Source organism: Kwoniella shandongensis, chromosome 4 (assembly GCF_008629635.2).
Source record: "Kwoniella shandongensis chromosome 4, complete sequence".
Taxonomy (NCBI): domain Eukaryota; kingdom Fungi; phylum Basidiomycota; class Tremellomycetes; order Tremellales; family Cryptococcaceae; genus Kwoniella; species Kwoniella shandongensis.
In genome coordinates, this window is record NC_089290.1 from 541669 (window position 1) to 562168 (window position 20500).

The 20500-nt window shown below is 50.3% G+C and overlaps 6 protein-coding genes across 6 annotated transcripts; 3 read left to right on the forward strand and 3 right to left on the reverse strand.

The window, feature by feature from the left end:
• Nucleotides 1–448: 448 nt before the first annotated feature.
• CI109_102226 (uncharacterized protein) lies at nt 449–1949 on the forward strand (the record flags this gene model as incomplete). Its single annotated transcript, XM_032004779.1, has 8 exons — nt 449–570; nt 650–738; nt 797–907; nt 975–1012; nt 1075–1198; nt 1262–1421; nt 1500–1622; nt 1688–1949. 8 exons carry the CDS (start codon nt 449–451, stop codon nt 1947–1949), a joined length of 1029 nt encoding a protein of 342 aa, XP_031860894.1.
• A 337-nt stretch (nt 1950–2286) lies between these two features.
• CI109_102227 (uncharacterized protein) lies at nt 2287–4257 on the reverse strand (the record flags this gene model as incomplete). The annotated part of the gene is made up of 5 exons (XM_065967117.1): nt 2287–2326; nt 2385–2796; nt 2857–3798; nt 3924–4151; nt 4245–4257. 5 exons carry the CDS (start codon nt 4255–4257, stop codon nt 2287–2289), a joined length of 1635 nt encoding a protein of 544 aa, XP_065823189.1.
• Nucleotides 4258–5471: 1214 nt separating this feature from the next.
• Nucleotides 5472–7703, forward strand: CI109_102228 (uncharacterized protein; the record flags this gene model as incomplete). The annotated part of the gene is made up of 10 exons (XM_065967118.1): nt 5472–5579; nt 5637–5737; nt 5814–5983; nt 6065–6274; nt 6333–6421; nt 6491–6655; nt 6710–6883; nt 6969–7266; nt 7337–7572; nt 7638–7703. The coding sequence occupies 10 exons, from the start codon at nt 5472–5474 to the stop codon at nt 7701–7703; spliced, it is 1617 nt and encodes a 538-aa protein (XP_065823190.1).
• A 373-nt stretch (nt 7704–8076) lies between these two features.
• CI109_102229 (uncharacterized protein) lies at nt 8077–10270 on the reverse strand (the record flags this gene model as incomplete). The annotated part of the gene is made up of 11 exons (XM_065967119.1): nt 8077–8294; nt 8385–8427; nt 8502–8706; nt 8857–9132; nt 9231–9243; nt 9327–9367; nt 9424–9505; nt 9616–9692; nt 9768–9796; nt 9877–10018; nt 10131–10270. The coding sequence occupies 11 exons, from the start codon at nt 10268–10270 to the stop codon at nt 8077–8079; spliced, it is 1266 nt and encodes a 421-aa protein (XP_065823191.1).
• Nucleotides 10271–10664: 394 nt separating this feature from the next.
• On the reverse strand, nt 10665–15223 carry CI109_102230 (uncharacterized protein; the record flags this gene model as incomplete). Its single annotated transcript, XM_032004775.1, has 6 exons — nt 10665–10703; nt 10759–10874; nt 10977–11158; nt 11257–11825; nt 11883–13895; nt 13949–15223. 6 exons carry the CDS (start codon nt 15221–15223, stop codon nt 10665–10667), a joined length of 4194 nt encoding a protein of 1397 aa, XP_031860890.1.
• Nucleotides 15224–15576: 353 nt separating this feature from the next.
• On the forward strand, nt 15577–19675 carry CI109_102231 (uncharacterized protein; the record flags this gene model as incomplete). The annotated part of the gene is made up of 3 exons (XM_032004774.1): nt 15577–15905; nt 15972–19081; nt 19149–19675. The coding sequence occupies 3 exons, from the start codon at nt 15577–15579 to the stop codon at nt 19673–19675; spliced, it is 3966 nt and encodes a 1321-aa protein (XP_031860889.1).
• Nucleotides 19676–20500: the final 825 nt, after the last annotated feature.

Sequence of the window (20500 nt, forward strand, 5' to 3'; positions counted from 1 at the left end):
TAGTTATTCCAGCGGAAATGAGTGAGTGACACCACCAGCACCGGACCGCCAAGAAAACAAAAGAAGAAGAAGAATGAATGAATCAATAACTATGCATCGGACATCGCCTGTTACTGCGACTGACTTCTCATTCGATCCAGTCTGAAGCAAAATAGATATACTATATATATATTTCACTCCTACATTCATCAGTCTTTGGAGTTTAGACAAGGTCGTATCGACTTGACAGCAAAGACCAATTCGATCGAAAGCGATCAACAAACAACGAAACAATCGGTCTAACCACGGAGCTTTGACGTCCTTTATCCACAAAGTCATCGCTGCGTTCCCGTGGCCAAGCATATCCACACCGCACAGCAACCACTCACACTCTCATTTATCTTCGATACGTCTTTGGCAACTTGTCCAGAATCCGCCTTTCCTTCCCCTCTTCACTCGCCACCTCACAATGGCTCGATCCAACCTTTTCACAAGGTCGCTGGTCCTGCTGGCTCTCCTAGGTTCAGCGTTAGCTGCGAGACCTGACATACCATGTGCGACCGACCCATATGCCGATCCGGCTCATGATATGTACGTATCAACACTATCACCTTCAGCCTTCCGTTACTTCTGGGTGTAACTGATCTGGTTTCGCTTCAATCTCGCTCAGCTGCAATCCCCTGCGGTATATCCCCAATAAGCCGATCAACATCGTCGCTGCCGTTTTGTATTTCATCGTCGCAATCATCCTCTCATATCGTGAGTACGCGCAACTTCGTTGTGTAGGGTTTGGGCTGACAGATATGGTCGTGAATAGGATTGTACCGACAAAAAGCAAACTACTTCATGTGTTTGGTGATTGGAGCATGGTTCGAAGCTCTTGGCTTAGTGCTCAGAGTGGTTTTCAGGAGTAACCCACACAGCACCGGTTAGTTATTTACACTTTTCGACCAGCCTATGGAGAGCAAAAACTGACACTTATTATCCTCTTGTAGGGCTTTACATTGTCTGTTATCTCTTTGTCGTGCTTTCCGTAAGTTGGATGCTCAGAAACACATAATCCTCGGTGAACTGACAAGATGATTACACGCGCAGCCTTGTGCCTTCCTCGCTGGAGACTACATCCTCCTCGGTCGACTCGTACAATACCTCGAAGGCGAACGATACCTTCGTCCTCTCAAGCCTCAATGGGTCTCCACGACTTTCATCGTCTCAGATGGTAAGTTTTACGTTTTAGTTCCACACATGCAGACACTAACCCATCCTTTCCCCCCTGATTCAGTCATTACCTTTCTCATCCAAGCTGCTGGAGGTGGTCTTTCGATCTCGAAGAACGTAACGACAGCCCAGACGGGTGGTCATATCTTCTTGGCTGGTATCGCGGCGCAAATGGCGAGCTTCATCTTGTTCACTGTCATGTGGGCTGTCTTCGGGTTCAGAGCGTGAGTCGATATTCCCTCTCACCTGTCCGATCTCAAGATACACATCGTTTCGGACGCTGATTCATATTGATCTTACAGTCGTTCGATGGATAAGGATCTCTGGTCTCGACCTGGATGGAAATCCCTCTATTGGGCTCTGGGTTTCACCTGTATCTGTTTCTTGATCCGAAGTGTCTACCGTACAGTCGAGCTCAGTCAAGGGTACGTCGCCTGCTCTTTTATCATCATAGGCTGCAGATAGCTGACTTGCGAGTTCGTTGCAATAGATACGTTGGATACATCGCTACTCACGAACGATTCTACCTCGGTCTCGATACCCTTCCCTTGTTATTAGGTATCGCAGTCTACACCTACTACTGGCCTGGTGCCTACCTCAAATTTGCACCCAAGGTGAAGAAGTCCAAAAAGGGTGCTGCGGTCGAAGAAGGATTACCAATCGGGGAGACTGTGGAGAGGGATAGGACCCCAACGATTCAGGATGATAGGAGTAGTGCGGAAAAAGAGGCGGCATACGTCGCGACGAGGTAGTAGGTCGCGACGACAAGATGATGAGCACGAAGACGATGGTGCGTTGGAGAGTCGAGCTGGGACGAAGTTCATTGTGGTTAAGGGACAGGAGTATATATCGGTAGATTTGGTTTGGACGATCTTTTCTGTGCTATAATGATCCTCATGTGTGATATGGCTTCGCAGCCGTGTGATGTAATTACAAGATATACATGTGCTACAGTCTACATACATATAGTGCTCGTACTAATACAAGACATCGGATACAGATGTTGAGGACAGTGAACTCTTTCGTGGTAGGCACAGATTGTCAAGCTGAATGCAGTTGCAGTCTAGTTGAAACAGGCACCGAGCACACTCATATATACACGTCCGCATTGCCTCTTTGTAAGCAGTACCTGCAAGATGTCGCGTCAACACTGTAACACCGTGTAGGGCGGATTCTGTCGTGCTCACCTTCTATAATCATCTTTGCGGGGATACGAATATTTCGGCAGACCATACTGACTTGTCCTTCCATCTACACTACCATCCATGAACGTCATCTGGGATCCTGCAGCACTTGCACCATCCTCATATACGCTCCCATCAACATTAACACCTCTTGGCGCATGAGCGTATGTCATTGCTTGTCCATATCCTTGTGATTGAGCGGCTCCTCCCGAAGAAACTGGGAGCAGATTGCAGTCTCGCTCAAGACCTTGCATTGACACTGCACGACGTCGATATCCGCCCGGTTCGCCGGGAAGTGGTACGCCTAGCATTGAGGGAGGAGGGAGATGCGAAGGAGGTGTGGAGGGACGATTGTGGTCCCATTCAGGAGGAGGAGGAGGCGGAAGATGGGATCCAGATCGATGACGATGGTGTCCTTCGTGTGGAGGAGCTTGGGGTGCTTGGGGTACTGACGAAGGTGCCACGCTAGGGGCACGAGGTTGATGTTGATGGTGGTTGCGGTGGTGGTTAGCAGAGTTGTGTCGTCGCACTGCTCCCCCATGTCCATCACCACTATGAGAGTGTGAGTGTGAATGTGAATGTGATCGAGGACGAGAATGGTGTCTCCCCCTTTCCTTGTGGTCATGAGTAACGCTTTCTTCTTCGCCCTCTGAAGGGAGGTGTGAGTGCAATCTGGGTCGTTTTTCCTCTTCAGCCGGCGCCGGTGACATCTTATGCCCCTGTCCATGTCCATGAGCCACACTCCCCGCAAGAGGTGATGGCGAGATGGGGGAATGCATCCTACCACCTGTCGGAGGGAGAGAAGGTGATCGTGGCGTATGCGTATGCGAGGTGATTGATCTTGATCGATGATGATGTACTTGTGGTACATGAAGTTCTCTCGGGCTTGTCTCGGCATCGGAAACTGAACTGACTGAGCCTGAACGGGAACGTGTCGCTCGATGTTGTTGTTGGTGATGATGTTTATGTTTCGGCATGGCGTAGTAACTTGCGTCAGAGGCAGAGTCGCTCTCGTATCCCAGGTCATAGCGAGCTTGAGTGGGACCATGATGCTGATCATGATGATGATGGTGGTGGTGAGTCTTCGGAGCGATGACAGATTCTTGAGGAATCATCAATGGAGGACCCCTTCTTGGCGATGGAAGAGAATTGGAACCATACCGATCCCCTTCACTCTGGATGACGGAGAGTGGCGAATGTACATGGACAAACGGGTGATGGTGTTCCATATGTGGATGGGCAGAAGGTGATACTGAGCTGTATACGCTCTGAGCGGGGTGGTGACCACTCATAGGGTGGCCAGGATTGTAAATTGAGCCAGAGGGATGAGAGCGAGAATCAATGGAGAGTGCTCGGGATCGAAGGGGTGGGGCGGTATAACCTGCCTCGGGTAAAGCTGGTATCGCATGGTGGGGATCTAACGTACGTGTTCAGGATTAGCCAAACAGTAGCTAATAAAATCAAAACTCATCGAAGGCGATACCATGATTGCTGCAATTGGTGGACCCCGCACTTCGATGGGCTGGATGGTAGCATACTCACCTGCTATGCCTCCCGGGGCTGGCGGGATCACCATCGATCCAGTGGATCCCATTAGGCCAGGTCCTGGACCGTGGGCATACCCTCCATCACCCCAGCCTCCCACTCCTCCTTGAGTACCGCCACCTCCGCCCATCAAACTAGGTATCATGGTCTGACTACCTTGGTCTGATCGGGCAAAAGCGGGGGTGTAAGGGAGACGTTGGGCCGCTGCAAACGGCGCTGGTGAGACTGAATCCGGAATCATCACGCCGTGGAGTCAGCTCGCTGCCAATTTGTATACCGCCACAAGATGATGCTCCGAGGCCATACAGTACCACTCACCTTCGAGAGGCATGGTGCAAACTCGATTGGAAGAGATTGCGAATGCAAGTTACAGTATGTATGTTGAAGCGACAGTGGCGAAAACCTCGCTTATTCTCTCACAGTATAGCCTTTCAGGTTTTGGAAGTCGAAGTGCAGAACGTGAAATCTTGAGAAGACCAAATGATGCTCCTCGTGATGCGTTACGACGAAGAGAACATCAATCAGTCACTCAATGACGTCTCTCTTGAAATATATGAATAAGCTGTATACCAAGCCCAGCCAAGTACGCTGAAACGTAGGGCGGCAAAAGACAGCATGTTTGAACATCAGAAACTCGTGCATGGCCATTGAACCCTTGACGATACCCCCTTGTGACACGTAGCGAGACATGAAAGGATGACTGAGAGAAGGATCCTTTGTGGTCGGGCGTATTGAAGATCGCCACCACCAACATTCTCGGAGATTAGTTCGCGAGCGTAAAACTGTCCAAGCGGACAGGGATGAGACGGGGAAGATCAAAGGATACCTCAAGCCACAGTGCGTTACCTCGCTATGTCAGCTATGATCACCATGCTAGAAAGGGCACACGGATGGCTCATCAAATGGGTTTGCCATTGGAAGCACTGCAAGCAGGAAGTTCGATCCATAATTTTCTTTTGTGGCATCTACGGTGTCTGACGAGCGAGCAAAGAGCAGGGTTTCAATCGGACATGGCCGCGTCGGCCACGCTACGAAAATGCTATCGCCTTTTTGTGATTCTGGTTGCGATTCAAGCACCATAGTCCCTCAATCGACTGCTGGCCACACCCCAAATCCTCTTTTGTGGCTCACTTGAACTTCAGCATTGCGATTTGTTTGGAAAAGGAGGTCCTGTACATCCTTCACGAACGGGACAAGGCACCGAAATTATCGAGATAAGCTTGATTTGATGACGCAACCAACTCCATCGACTGAGATAAGGCGACGGACATTCTTCCGTCCTGGTCCGTCTCTATCCCATCTGGTAGCATCAACAACATGGACGGTGTTCACGGTCATAGCTGATGGAGATCGAAGATCTATTTTTAGAAGTGGTCCGAAGTCCCTACACAATCAAACGGATCTCCGATCCGAAAGAGTGTCATAGTTTGAAAACGACCGATAAGAGATGGAATGATATAAGACTGAGACGTGATACAAGACCGTCCTAAATACTTACGAGACCTCTCAGGAGTCTGACAGCGGAAAAGACTGAATCATAGCAGCATGGTCTCCAAAACGGTGGTGTCGTTTTTGCTTGCGGTCGGATTCAGTCTCACCGGTACTGCGGCCCAGCCACAATCAAGTGGAACGAACACCACTTCGCCGATAGCGGTGAGCAGGCATATCATCCCCTCAACATAGGCCAGCGTCTGATGGATGTCGAGATAGCATACGGCGCAAGGACCGATTCGAGGTTTTGTCGAAGAGGAGTCGGGACACTCTGTATTCCTTGGAGTTCGTTATGCCGCCTCAACAGCTGGCAATAACAGGTCAGTTAGAGGTCCTGTCCTCCCTTGTTGACAGCGGTACATATGGATGGGAAGTTGACCCCTTTGAATCCTGCAGATGGAGACCTCCACAGCCTGTTCATGGTCATAAGCACACTGTCAATGCGACCGAATTCGCTCCAGCTTGTCCACAGTATCCTCCCCCCGCTAACGGGATCGGAGAAGACTGTCTCTCGTTGAACATTTGGGCACAATCGACAGCCAAGAAACTCCCTGTCATCATTTACAGTGAGTTAGGTCCTCCTTCATGACAAGCCAGATCACTGGTCTTACAGTTACATATACTAATCGTTCTTTCTGGGTGGTCAGATTATGGCGGTGCCATGGTGACTGGTACGAATGCTGATCCAACCTACAATGGAACCGCATTCGCATCATCGGGTTTCGTCTATGTCTCACTCCAACATCGAAGTGGTCTGATGGGATTTCCATACGGCAAGATCTTCAATGGTACTTCACAGAATTTTGGGATCCTCGATGTATTTGCTGCCGTCAAGTGGGTGGAGGAGAATATCCACGGTGAGCTAAACAGCAGGTTTGAATGGATGCGACATAGGCTGATTCGGTTTGTCGACAGCTTTTGGGGGTGATGCTGATAAGATCACCTTTATGGGCCAGTCTTCTGGTGCGGTCATGGTTGATCATTACCTCTGGAACCACCCCAAGGTGAGCGAAGCAGCTTCTTCTGGTAGGATACGAGCACTCCTCTGACAGTACCACTCGCTGCACATTTAGACCAACATCAAAGCCGCCATTATCCAAAGCGCCGATGTGTTTTCCGGTCCTGGATACGCTCCCGAACAAGTCGGTTTCGACGTTCTGGCCGAATCATTCAACTGTCCCATCGATGATCTCTCAGCTCAATTGGATTGTTTACGAAACGCAAGTCCCCTTTCTCTTGTGCAACGAAGCGTGACTTGGGACGCTGATCTGACCTCACTATGCCCATGACAGGTGACCGTGGACGAGATCTTCACTGCCAACTTTAGTGATTCAGGCGCAGAAACATGGTTCGTACCACTCATCGATGGACATACTCGTTTCGACGATTATGAGGATCGATTCAGGAAGGGAAAGTATCCCAAGGAAGTTCCTGTTCTGACAGGTAATGTGGCTAACGAAGCGACGGTGAGTTGTCTAGGGCACTTAGTGGGATGTATCCAGTCAGCAAAGTCGATAGACCCATACTTATTTGATTCGCGTTGTACGTTAGCTATTCGGCCTTGTTGTCTATCCCGCTTCCCAAACTACCCCGTTCTCACACTGGATCAACACTTTCAACGCCGATGCCGCTCACATCCCCGATGACCAGCTTCTCTCTCGTTACCCAGACAGCGACTACTCCTCTTCTGCCCTTCAATCAGGACAGTTATACGCCAATATGAGATTTTACTGTGCCATCGACTATATGGTCGACTTGCGTGCTGAACTTGACAATCATTACCGATATCGATTCGCAGGGAATTATAGTAGTCAGAATGGTTATCCGGCGTTAGGAGCTTGTCACGGTTGTGAGTGATGTCCCTTGTGCGAAGAGCATGTCGATTATCATACAATACTCAATCTTCGTCCGTGTATCAGGTGAACTGCCATATATCTTCAAAACGTACAATCGGACTCTTGCGACGGGGATTCAGCCCCAACTCGCTGATAAGCTGCACGAAATATGGGTAAAGTTCGCCAAGAACCCTTCTGATGGTCCTGGATGGGCACCTGTCACACAGCACGATGGTCCAATCGCTTTACTTGGCTCGGCGGAAGCGCCCCTCGAGACTGTCGTTCAAAACTCCTCAGATTACAACCGTATTTGTCAGGACGTGAGCTCGGGATCCTTTCTTCGGCTCGGCTCCCCGAGGGTGCGGATGCTGACGGTGCAAAGTAGTTCCATAATTACTGGCAGAAGGACTATCCAGTTTTGATCGATCCGCGACAGCCAAGAGCCTATTGAGATAACACTGCCTGGGATGTGGGTGTAGATCGAATAAACTTGAGATCGAAAAAAGGGCACATACCGTACCGCAGGGAACAGAGCGAGTAGCAGGGGTCTAATGAATGAAGACTAAAGGTGACGAACGGAAATTAGAAATATATAATACAAGCAATGGAGAGTATTTGGACTGGAATGGTATACATACGGCAGAATTCTTAATATTTGTCGGAAAGATGGCCACCAGAGACAGTGTGACACATCTTTGAGAGATCCATCGTTCACATCTTTCGGCGCGAACAACTAGATTACTGTACCTACAATAGATACCACATCGCAGAGCATTCAAGCAGGGTCCATTGTCTTTCGTCGGTACCGTACGACCTTCCCCTTACTACCCATCCGCGTTTTCCTCCAGCCACCCTTTTACGGTCCCCTGAACCCCCTGGGCGTCATCCTCCAGATCAGCAGGTCCATAATGGAATTGAGCAGGTAAGAATTCTCTAGACTCGATAGCTTGTTCAACGATCGTCTTGTGGAAGTAGAAGTAAGCCCCGATGAGGACGAGGATGATGATGGTCATGATACAGGTGAGCCAGATGAGGGAGTAATCTGCAGGACGACGGGTCGTCAGAGAACGTGGACAGTCGAACGGCTGAACATTGTACGGTGATTACTGTACGAAACCGGCACAAAACTCACAACGGGTACTGCGTCGAGGCTGATCTCCTTTCCGAGGAGGATACTACGCAATGACAGTCAATCTCAGTCAGAATCAAGGTTATGATGAACATCAGCCACCGGAAACACCACACTCACTCTCCTCGCGTGTTCCTCCGCCATATACGTCGCATCGCTCTTTGCGACTTTGGCATACTTGATTCCATCGAGAAATATGTCCCAAGCAGCATACAAGGCGCTCATGAGACCTATGAAGAGCATGGCGAAACGAAGGAGGAGGGAATCGTCCCAGTTCCATAGGGCCCAAAGGATGATGCCGACGGGTATGCAACAGCATATGATTCTGGGGACGTCAGATGGTCAGCTGCCGTGGTTCTTCAATAGGTCAAGCGAGATATCATCTCGATCAACGGTGTCGACAACAATGAGAGACATCTGCTCTTCGGGAGGGCGTTGTATTCGTGTGAGGCTGGTAGAACCGCGACCAACTCACAGATCCTGAGACGCATGTAAATCATGTTCCGTCATCCCATCTTCTACCTCGCCCTGGTTATGCACATAATTCGCATTCTCATTCCTCTCGTCTCTCATCTCCTTATGTTTTCTCATCTCCCTTTTCGCCCTTTCGGGGTTACACAATATCCATCGATATAACCACGCGAGGATCCGATGATGGTGATGTACGAAACCGGATTTGGACTTGACAGAGAAGCAGACGAGAGTGGCGAGAAGGGATAGGATGAATAGTGACAGGGCACCGTATTTGGACCTGAGTGTCAGTGCGTCAGATGATCAAAAGACTTGCTATCGAGAGTGACGATAGCCACGGGGAAGCTGTGGCTCAGAATGACCTCAAGAGTTGCTCACCATTTGGCATCGACTGCGTTGATCAATGGAACAAAGGGCTGGTGAGCATCCACGCCACTGTTGAATAATCAGGGGATGAGCCATCGCTCCACCCACATCCAGTGAAGAGGAACCAACAACCGATCAAGCAACTCCCACTGCGAGGTCGACTTAGCGCCAATACAATGCAAAGGTTGCGTGCACGGAAACTCACACGTAGCCCGCTGGCAATGTCAACCGATAATTTGGCTGAACGTGAGGGTAGTCTGCAAATTTAGTAAGACCGCCTTCATAGCCTAAAGTATCCTCAAATGCAGATGTACTGTATTAGCATACCGTGACACACTATAGGGGTCACCGGTACTGCTCCTCGCGTAAACGCTTGTTGAGGTATTGGTGCACTCACGATCAATCATGATGAATTCGATACGACCTGCTTTATGTCCTTCTGGTATCCCATGAACCATCTGACTCCACCATATTCTGGAAAGGCGATATGATCAATCAACACGTTCTTTCCTCTCTGAGATGAAGCGTGAGAATCTCCGCGCTGCTCACGTTAACATGCCGACAATTGCGTGCGAGAGCTACAATAAGTGTGGCAATCTTCGTCATCAGCTCAATCACTTGTCTGACGACCAACTTGAGATAAGGAGACTCCGCGCACCTCATGATAAAGTACTGTCAACAATTTGAGCGGTAACAGGATCGGGAAAGGGAACGTTCTCCAAGATCTTTGAACCTTGATTTCGCCCGTATATTTGTCTTGTACTCGTCTGAACGACACCCAATATGGTAATCTACCTTGCCTACACACAAACACAGCCATCAGTCATCGTCCTGGACCGGGAAGTGTCATGAGGTCACGATAGCGAGCTGCCACTGTAAGTTCTGAGATCGAGGGCGTCCGACCCAACCTACCAGAAGACTAAGATGACCACGATCGAGCAGACGAGGAAGATTATCGATTCTCTCTGCGCGTCAGTCGGATGAGTAGGTGACCATGATCCATAACTACCTTGATTGATCCAGTCGACGAGGCTTTCTCTCTTCGTTATCATCTTGACTCGATTGAGAGGCGGATGGACACGATCACTTTCCCCTCGCCGACTCCCGTGAAGATTTCAATGATCAATGATGATATACAGTATTCAGTACATTTTGTTGTTTGTGATGGCAATGGTTGTGCCGAATGAGTACAGGTGGACTCGCCAACGCTAGTGAGTTAACCAATATTACTATGAAAGGATGTGAACGGGATTGTTCACACAAAGGACGTTATTAACAACGGATCACAGTCATCGTAAAGGTCTTGGCTTGATTAGCATTTCGAGGTAAAACACCTTGACTCGTTCACGAACGACATACCTCTATGCATTTCTATCCCCACGATCCGTCCGATGTTACATGCATGCTATATTACACTTGATCCCGAAAATTTACAATCCGCTCATGTCATCGTTTCCCCTTAGGCGGAAACATTGCGTTCAGTATCTGTACTCCTGTGAATCAGCGGCCGATCTAGGATGTATACAGAATGTTTACTCACTTCATCAACAATTGACAACATCAGATGCTGATTCAGTCGCTTATCCTGCAATGCGCCAAACACCCTTCTAGCTGCTCGACGGGCATTCCCTCGGCCGATCATGTTTGCCGCGATGTCTACAGTGCCAGTCAGCGTCGTGTGTCGTCCGGAATCCGCATACACAGCCCTCTGTAGATCAATTGTCGACCCTGGTCACCGTGGCCGAGCTCAGAACTCACCTGGTATGAGCAAACCCAGCTTCTTACTTGCTCTGATTCTCGTGTCGTTCATTTCCTGATCTGACCGTGGTGCACTGGTCGGACGTCTGTCTCCTCCGGGAAATAGAGACTCTTCGAATCCAGCCAGAAGTCGTTCGAAAGAGTCGGGTGTCGAGGCGGTACGGAAAGTATCGCGTACTTTACTATATCAGAGTACTAGGGAATCAGCTGCTTATCCCACCGTACTGTGACTGTGATCTCCGCCCAAAAGAGCAGGGTGGGGACGCTTCGCCGCACTCACCGTTCGATCGTACCACCCAAGAACTGCTGCAAGATGACTACGATAGCTTGCCTTCTTAACCAGTTGTTCTCCTTCAGATCAAACACCTCAATAAACAAATCACAGATCGGTCCCGTGAAAGATGTCATCCCCGACTCTCCTCCCAAGGCATGTATTGGAGCGCCTCCCATTGTGGTTCCAGTTGTACCCGGTCTGGACGTCGCAGTGTCCATGGGATCGTTCTTCAACCATTGTGGGGTATACGAACCGCTTTTCAAAGCCTGTGGTAAGAAGCCCGCGAGATCGTCACCACCTAATCCGACCAGACCGCCAAAATCGTTCAGCTGGCGATTTAGCGTCGTGTACATCAAATCTAACATGCTAGGAGCAAGCATCGCATCGTCGATAGAGGTAGCCATGGTTTTGTACAGTGATTTGACGATGTTGTGTGGAGCAAGACTGGATAGTGCGCCTGTGGAGGAGGTCATGGGATCGGAGCTGGTGTGACCAGGTTGAAGGGCGACAGGTGATCGAGAGAGGAAAGTGCGTAGAAGTTGTGAATTACATATCGCCGGAGAAGTCAACAGTGACTGTACGATGTGTTAGTTTAAGCTAAGACTAATGAGCTTGTCCAGTGATCAGCTCACCTGGAGATATCGTTCTAGACCACTTCGTCGTGACTCGACGAAACTTGCCGACATATTCGGCACCAACTTCTTCCCTGGCATCTCCACCACATCATGCTTCAATCCTTCCAACAACCCTTGATCTCCCTTCATCACCGCCCACTCTCTCAACGCCCTGTCAAGCTCCCAAAACTCGTTATATCGTCTCGCCACGATCCATCCAGGCCCCATCTGACCTTCTTCGCCAACTTGAGTGACCTCGATCGTATACCGCACAACTTGTTTCCCGCTATCTCCATCTTCAGCAGTGATCACTGAGGTCGGAATGTCAACTCGAGTCCTCCCGGGAACCAAGCGGTTTTCCTCTTCCTGTTGCTCGAATTGGGCTTTCTGGAAGATCGCCGTTCGTTGTTCTCGACGAACCGAAGATTGGGACCGTCGCAAGATACGCAGCTCCGTCTGATTACCCGTCAACTCTGCTTGTCGTATCAGTGTATCGAGGAGATGATCCTGTTGGACCAGCTCTTGTATCTTATCTTGAAGTCTGGAAATCTCGACCGAGAGTTGCAGATCGCCAGGAGCCGCTAGCTGAATGACGTCGTGTACATCACCTTCTCCGTCAAAGTCAAGCACATCCTCCTGGATTGTCTCGTCATCGAAAAGGACTTTGCTGGATTTGTCAAGGCTGGGAGATAGAAGGGCCGAGAGCTGATTGGGAGGATCAGTGTTATTCCTGGTTGTTGCTGCTGAAGGTATTCGACTACCAGGGGCGGATGATGTAGTCCTGAACGGTTTATGGCTCCTCAAGTCTTCCACGCTGCGAGAAGACAACTTCCTGGCTCTCTCGTCGGTATTCGAAGGGTTATTCCCAAATAAGATCATCGAAGAGGACGGTGATTTTGGCTGAGACGTAGGTGTGGCGCTTTGTTGACGCTTTGCAGCCACGTTGTCAGACGCGATGATCTCGTTGAGAGCAGCTTGAATTGCTTCCATCCGTTTCGCCTCAACGTATTCATCCTCCTCTGCCTCTTCGAGCTCGTCGTCATCGCCGAACAGCTTTCCTCGGTCTTCCATCGGGTCTTTCTTGTCTTCTCCACCAGTGATGAGGAAGTCCAGCTGACTCGATCGACGTACCGCTGGCGGCGGAGTGGACGGTCCACTCGATTGTGAGGTCTTGATTCTGTCATGTTCACTTTCGCTGACTTTGCGTAGTTCTTTCGGTTGGGGAATCTTGAAGTCCGTGGATGCACGTTCGAAGACAGGTGGCGTAACCGAAATCGAAGTTGCTGGAGTGACTGATGAAGATGGGGTGAAACTTCCTTGCTTCACGGCTAGACGAGGTCGAGCACTTGGCGAGAGAAGATCCAACAGCGCTCTCGACGAGTCGTTGGGAGTAAGTGGTGGCCGGGGCGGAAGAGCAGGTCGAGCCAGAGGTGTTGAGGTAACCTTGGGCGATAAGCTGATACTCGGCTCAGGTACTGATACAGTAGGAAGAGGTACATGTCCTCGTCGCAGATCGGTCATTGCTTTGACGAACAATTCGCTCTTCATGAAAGATGGCCAATCCTCTTCGACCATTTGCTCGTATATCGCCTTCTGAGATGCAAATACCGCATGTTTCACTGTCTGAACGTTGGAAGGGGAGAGCGGTGCCGAGGAAGACTGAGCGGTATTTTCTATGACCTGACGATATTTCGAAGGGATTTCAATCCCACTCTGATCCGCAGCGAAGTACATTTCGTAGAGAAAGGTGACGTCTTCGGTGATTGTTTGATTGGAACCACTTGATGTAGGTATGATAGGCTGGATGGTGCTGTCCAGGGCAGAGTCAAGACCAGCAGCTTCCAAGGGATCTTTGAAGCCCTCAACAGTAAGCCAGAATTGGACAAGTCGTGATCGACCACGACGTTCCATATGCTCCAGCCAGTAAGCGAGAGACGAAGGGTCGGACAAGATGGAGTATAGATTGACGGAACTGTTGGCGGAGTCGAAATTGAGTGAACCAGAGGGAGACTTTTCGCCTGGGTGAACGACCTTTTCAGAGACCATCAGCCACAATGACACCAAAAGAAACGGGATTGACACACCTTGCCCTGCCGTCGTGACAAAACCACTATTCTGGCATCAATCTCTGCTCTTGCTCTTTCCAACCTCTCCACATATCTCCTTGCTCTCCTTAGACGTCTTTCACCATCCTTGCCAGCGATCGCCTTCCGCGATTCTTCCGCGTGTGCTAGTTTGGCACTTCGCAGCTCCCTATCTACGTCTGCTCGCAGTCTTCTCGCATCGCCCAGGGTCTTGAGCTTCCCAATTGACTTGAGAAAAGTATCGAATTGACGTGTGGAAGAATCGGACGATATAGACGACGTAGTCTTGGCTGTGTTACTTCGAGCTTTGGAAGAGTTGAGCGGAGATGAGGTCGACGGGTTAGGGAGATTGGAAAGCGCCGAGAGAAACTTGTCAACCTGTTTCTGCTCGTAGAGATACCGACCACCCCTCTCATCGATCTGTCTGTTCCAGAAATCACTCTCGCAAAGCATGTCGAATACAGGAAGCAAAACTGATCCCAATACGATCTCTCTGACGATCGTCTTGACCACTTCCGACTGATCTTTCTCCGGCAAGATATCGACCAAGATTCTCGCCAAGGTTTCGCGGAAATGCGCTTCGATGGACGATGAGATAGCACCACCAGAAACGTGTGATTGCTCCGATAATGCTGGATGGGATTTAGTTGGTAAAGGAAGAGGAAGAGCAGGATTTGGTAAATTAGTCGTTGTGGAAGACAGATGCTCGATTGATCGATAATGATGTAAATGCTCCTTGAAGAGAGGTAAGATTCTCGACACCATCACTGTGGGCCAATCCACAACTTCCGCTCGTTTCGTCATATCTCCTAGAGCATGTCGAACGATCCCCTCGACAGCGTAAGGGAACGCTGGTGAAGGTGAGATCCGTTCATACCATGGTATGATGAAATGAATTTTGACAAGTTTCAGAACTTTGTCCAGACGTGCGTTGAGTTGCGACGAAGTGGATGCGTGGATCGGTGGGAAGGCAGATGGATGTTCTTCCCACGATTGACGAGTTAGAACGGCCGACCAAGCTGCCGGTGTGGTGAAACGTAGTCGACGTAGAGCATGTCGTTGTCGATTGACAGGTAAGGCAGAGGTGGACGTCACACGGTCCGTGCGTATCACCGAAACGACGAAAGCGACGAGAGCGCAGAAAAGCGTCGAAGAGAGGTAGATCGGCGTGAAGAACAGTGTCTGGATCAAGCGCAGACGAGGAAAAGTCACAGCTAGAAGAAGGACAACGAGTGAGCTGACGACAATGACAGCTGTTCGAGTTTGAGGTGTCATTTCGGAGGAGAAGGAGCGGAGGGAGCAAGGCGGAAGAGTCCAGTCGTCGAGAGATCTCTCTTCCGCCTTGATGGTATGTGCTATCTTGGCATACGGCTGGCAAGAAGATTAGTGAAAGCGTTTGAGATGTTGGTGTAGACGTGATAAACGTGTAATGATGGAGGTAGTAGCGACTATGAACATGGATTTGGACCAAATAACGAGTGCACGACGCGTTCCTGGAATTGTTTCAATGTCGAAGGACGATATGTGATTAGATTGTCTCAATTTCACCTTCCAACTTATAATTCAGACATTGTTGCTCGGTACTACCCCGCTCTCAGAGGTTTCAGGTGGCGCCTTCGCAGGTCAAGATGGCCTCGTTACGAGCCCTACTGCGAACAGCAGGCTTTCAACCCATTCCACTACCTTCTTCCTCACGCCCGCAATTCGTCAATGACGATGGATACGAGTACGACCCAGAGGAGCAAGTTGAAGCTGTCACGGAGGATGCTGGAGACGTGATTGCAGCAGAAGAGGAAGAGGGAGATGAGGATGCGGAGGAAGTAGACGAAGTGGTGGAGATTGATGAAGACGTCGTTATGGGAGAGGAGGACCAAGCAGAAGGTGATGAAGGTGGAGACATTGGAGGTGAAGAACAGGAAGATCCTAAGCAAGAACCTCTCTTGAGTATCGCTGAAAGGTGAATTGTGCTTCCCGCTAGTGGACAATGGGTGGACGAGCTAAGCTGACAAGAGGTATTCTGTAGTCTGGTTCTGCCCTACTCCCTCACTCAGACACGACATCACCATCTCACCTCACTTCTCCCTCATATCTTCACCCACCCACCTATCCCCTCTCATAGCAAACCTCGAGCTCGACCACCACCGAAAGGGACATTCCTCTTCCCCACCCCTCCTCCGTTAGTCCATCCACTCCCTTCGAAAGAGTACCACGGTCCACTCAAGCCCGTGGAAGTGAACATGGCCACAACACCAAACGAGGGTGATCCTTCAACATCCACTCCCCCACCTGCTTCTGCGACGAAACCCGCTCGCCAGCCCAAGCCGAAGAAGATTTCAGACGAGGCCGAACCTCCTGCGCACGAGATTGAATGTATATCCAGATGTACTCTTTCCGTTGGACCTGTCTCTTTCCCTGGGACGGAAGTATGGATTGGTCGTTTTGTAGAACCGAGAGAAACGAGACCGAAGAAGGAAAGGGCAAGACCCGGAGAGAGAAAAGAAAAGCGGAAATCATTAGCGGAGGAGACTGCGAGTAGACGAGCGAGAAGAGCAAGACCTAAACCAAGTGCTACCGGGTCAACGGAACCAGGTACTACACCTCGACTGACTGGTGTTTCTGCCAATAAGGTTGCTGGCCCATCTTATAGACCTCCGCCAGGTGGTCCAAGACCAGTGAATTCGAACAGACCCATACCCCAATCGAACGCGCCGCCTAATCGACCACCACATTCTACCACGAGTACACCAGCCAGGCCGACCGCTTCTCCTCAACTTATCCAGCTTGTAAACCAAGCAGCGACAAGACATCCGTGGCTTTCCGCTTTAATATACAAAGCAGCGGGAAGTACAGCAAATCAGGAGGAGTTGGAGAGATTGGGGAAAGCAGTGGCGAGACTTAGCAGAGGAGAGCCCATTGCAGATCTCGCTCCTGCAGGTGCTGCTCCTACATCTTCGGCACCAACACAAGCTGTAGCAGGTCCAGGCCCTTCGAGTCAGGTAAGACCACCACCGGCTCCGATGCCCCAGGCTGCTGCTACGACTTCGACATCGCTCGCCGACGCGCCTTCAAGTGTCCAACCCGCAACCACAGCTCCAGAGGAGGACTCTGATGGGGAAGTTGACATGTCAGGTCGGCCTCAAGTAGGAGGAGGACCGCTGCCGATACCTCCAAACAGCGAACTACAGCGAACTACCGAGAATGGATCTACGGCTGGAACATCGCAGACGCCGATACCCCCTCCTACCTCCATGCCACCTCCAGTAGCGATACCTGTTGCTACGCCACTACAGCCTGCCGCATCTACTCCCGTAAACACACAGGTGACCCAAAGTCCTGCACTCCCGCCAAATCAGACCTACGCTCCATCACCAAGTACGGCTCTCAACCCCGCTCTCCATACTCCATACCCTATGCCAACAACGCCAGCACCTCGAATATCATCGCCAACTCCGCCTCCTCCACCAACAAAACCAACCTACCAGCTACCACCACCGTTCTTGCTGATCGCATTCAAAGAGCAGCCGACCGAGAAGTACTTGATTCCGCTGGGAACAAGGTCCTTCATCTCCAGAATGGGCGGTGATTATGTGACAGGACCTGCTCCACCGCCCACACCTGAACCAGTCCAAATTCCACAGGTAGAGGTGAAGCCGGATGTCATGCCCCCACCTCCTGTGCCTCAAGCGACGTCGACAGATCCTTCCTCCGCTATTGTTCAGACCTCTCTACCAGCAGTCGGGGATGCTCCCGCCACTACGATTGATCCAGTGCCCATTGTAGGCAAACCTTCGCGAGGTCGAACGCGTGCGTCTTTGGGTAGACATGCGAAAGACCTCCCACCCATCGCTGCACCGACTGTGGAGCCTCTGCCCGTGCCAGTACAGCCAGAGGAGCCAGTCATCACGGCACAACCTCCAGTCGAATCGAAACCTAGAGAACGTCCAACTTCCGGACTTCCACCTCTACCGGGTATGAAGCCTGATTTCGGAACTGTCTTGGTATCGACTTTTGTGCCTGTTGGGAAGTGGGAGAAGGTGGATTGGGAGGCTTTTGGTAAACGGCTTCCATTTGAGAACCAAGATTTCTGGATCAAGCCAAATGATCCCACGGCAAAGACAGTCGAGGTGAAAGAAGAGCCAAAGGAAGCACTTTCACCCATCATGGCAGCACCGTCGACCCCCTTACAGGCGAACCCAACAGGATCAAAACGAGATCTCCGACATCCTCGTTTGTCTACTTCCACTGCAGACGCTCCCGCCGACACATCGTCACATACAAAGCCTAAGCCTACTGGACCGCAATTGTTGAATCTAGCTGTGGAAGACTTGATACCTGACCAAGAGCCGGTCCAGGCACTGACGATCAGATTGAGCGGGATAGATGATGCGGTCTGGAAGAAGATCAAGGGGGTGATGGAGGAAGTTGAAAGAGTTGATATGGAGGTGATGGCCAAGGATGATCCGGAGCTGGTGAAGGATGAGGAGGATAAGCCTGAGTTTCTCACTTCGACGAGCGGGCAAGTCATAACTCCTGTACGTCAGGATGGTCAAGCAGCGCCGCAGATTACGCCTGTAGTTGCGCCTCCATCGTTGCCTCCTGGCCTTTTTGGACTCTCTACCAGAGTTCTAGAAGTCATTCGACCAATATATCTAGCGAAGAAGAAGGCCCTATTCTCATCTCTACTCAAACGCGTACCACCTCGCACTTTCCTCACCACCAGACTTCCGCCTCCACCACCTCCCGAATTGGTTGATGCCACGACGGACAAATGGGCACCTCGACCCTATCCAATCTCTACCAAACCGCTCTACACAGTCGAAGCAGATGATCAAGATGACGAAGGTCCTGCTGCAGAGATCCAACTCAGTCCCGAACCTTCCAGCAAGGGGAAGAAACGAAAAGCGGGAGAAACAGAACCCGAAGTCATGTTTGAGATGCCAGTATCCCTTGAAGCGTTGGACGAAAGAGTGGAAGAAGGTGCGAAGAAGGGTTTGGGCAGGAAGAACGCTCGTGGAAGTGGTGCGGGACCGATCAAGAGAAAGACGAAGAGGGGAGTGGAGAAGGGTATCTGTGAAGGTTGTGCGAGGGAAGGGATCAAAGTTTGGAGAAGGGGTCCGACAGGTAAAGGAACTCGTGAGTGTCAGACTGGTCTCGGTCGATCTCTGAGTTGTTGGTCCATTGCTGATACTTATTGTGACAGTGTGCAACGCGTGTGGAGATTTGTATACGACAGGCAAGCTGGGCGAGCTCAAAGCTCCCGGAGCTATGAAACCCTTTTTAGGAGAGGACGACGATGAAGAGGGCGACGGCGATGGCAAAGCGGAGGAAGGTGATGAAGACAACAAAGTCGGCGAGGGAAAGGTAGAGGAGGATGTGACAGAGGAGAACAACAAGGAGGCGGATCAAACAGTCAGAGAGACAGACAAAGAGGATGGCCTCGAAGTCGTCGTTATTCCCAGGCAGGCAGAAGATGAAAGTGCAGCTGGTGAAGTTGCGGAGAATGGTCACGATATCTCGACCTCGGCAGAGATCGGCGAGAAGAACCACGTTCCAGTGGAGACAACTACGAAGGAGTCTGCGGTTATGGCACAAGTTCCGGCGGTGGGTACTACCGGCGCAGTTGACATTGCAGAGGTAGAAGCTCCTCATGGGAGTATCAGTGAGCAGCTCGAGGAGGGCGCGGTGACTGCGCGTGCAACAGAGGAGAAGATGAGTCTTGATGAGTAGTCGTTCTAGAGACGAAGTACTAGTGAGGTTTATGTCTTCCTTGCATGCATCCAGAGACATGCGTGCAATTGAGAAATGCCATACATACATGATAGGGTGAATTGAAACCAGCCATGTTGAGTACGTTTCATGATACATACTGATCCCTGGGACCCCCAATTCGAAACGGGGTGTGTCAAGTGGGAGAGGTGATCGACGGGGTAACCTATTATTATTATTATGTGGAGTCGAGACTCTTAGGGTTTTTGAGGATATAATCTGGATGACCCTATTTTGTGTGAGAATATGATTCTGTTGCTTGGAGATCACGATGATCACTTCACACTCGGTATTTGATGCATGGTTGATTTGGGAAACAGGCTGAAAGCTAGGAAAGACAAGGAGATATCAATAATGGATAATAAATAAACAAACAAACAAACAAAAGTAAGTGCTATTTACTGACTACTAGCTTGAGTGCCGGGTGCGATGTGTGAAGACTTTTCGGATTTAGCGCAGAAGATCTCGAGCCTTCACTCAGGTGATTGACAAATGCGAAGCTGGAGCACCCTGGACGTGATTTTCATTATTGCTTGTGCACCGCACTTTCGCTTTCGGGATTGAAATTGGCATCATCATCATCATGCTGTGTTTTTTTGAATCCGATACTGATAGACCATTTAAGGGCAGTAAACTAGTTTGGAAATTGCCCTTTAGCGAATGTGAAACACGAGGCGAGGTGTAAAAAAGAACGTAAACAAAACTCACCGCGTATAGCCTACACCCCTTCTGTCTACTGCGGGTGAAAAAATCAAAGAAAGAAGGGGTCGACGTCGTTTACAATTG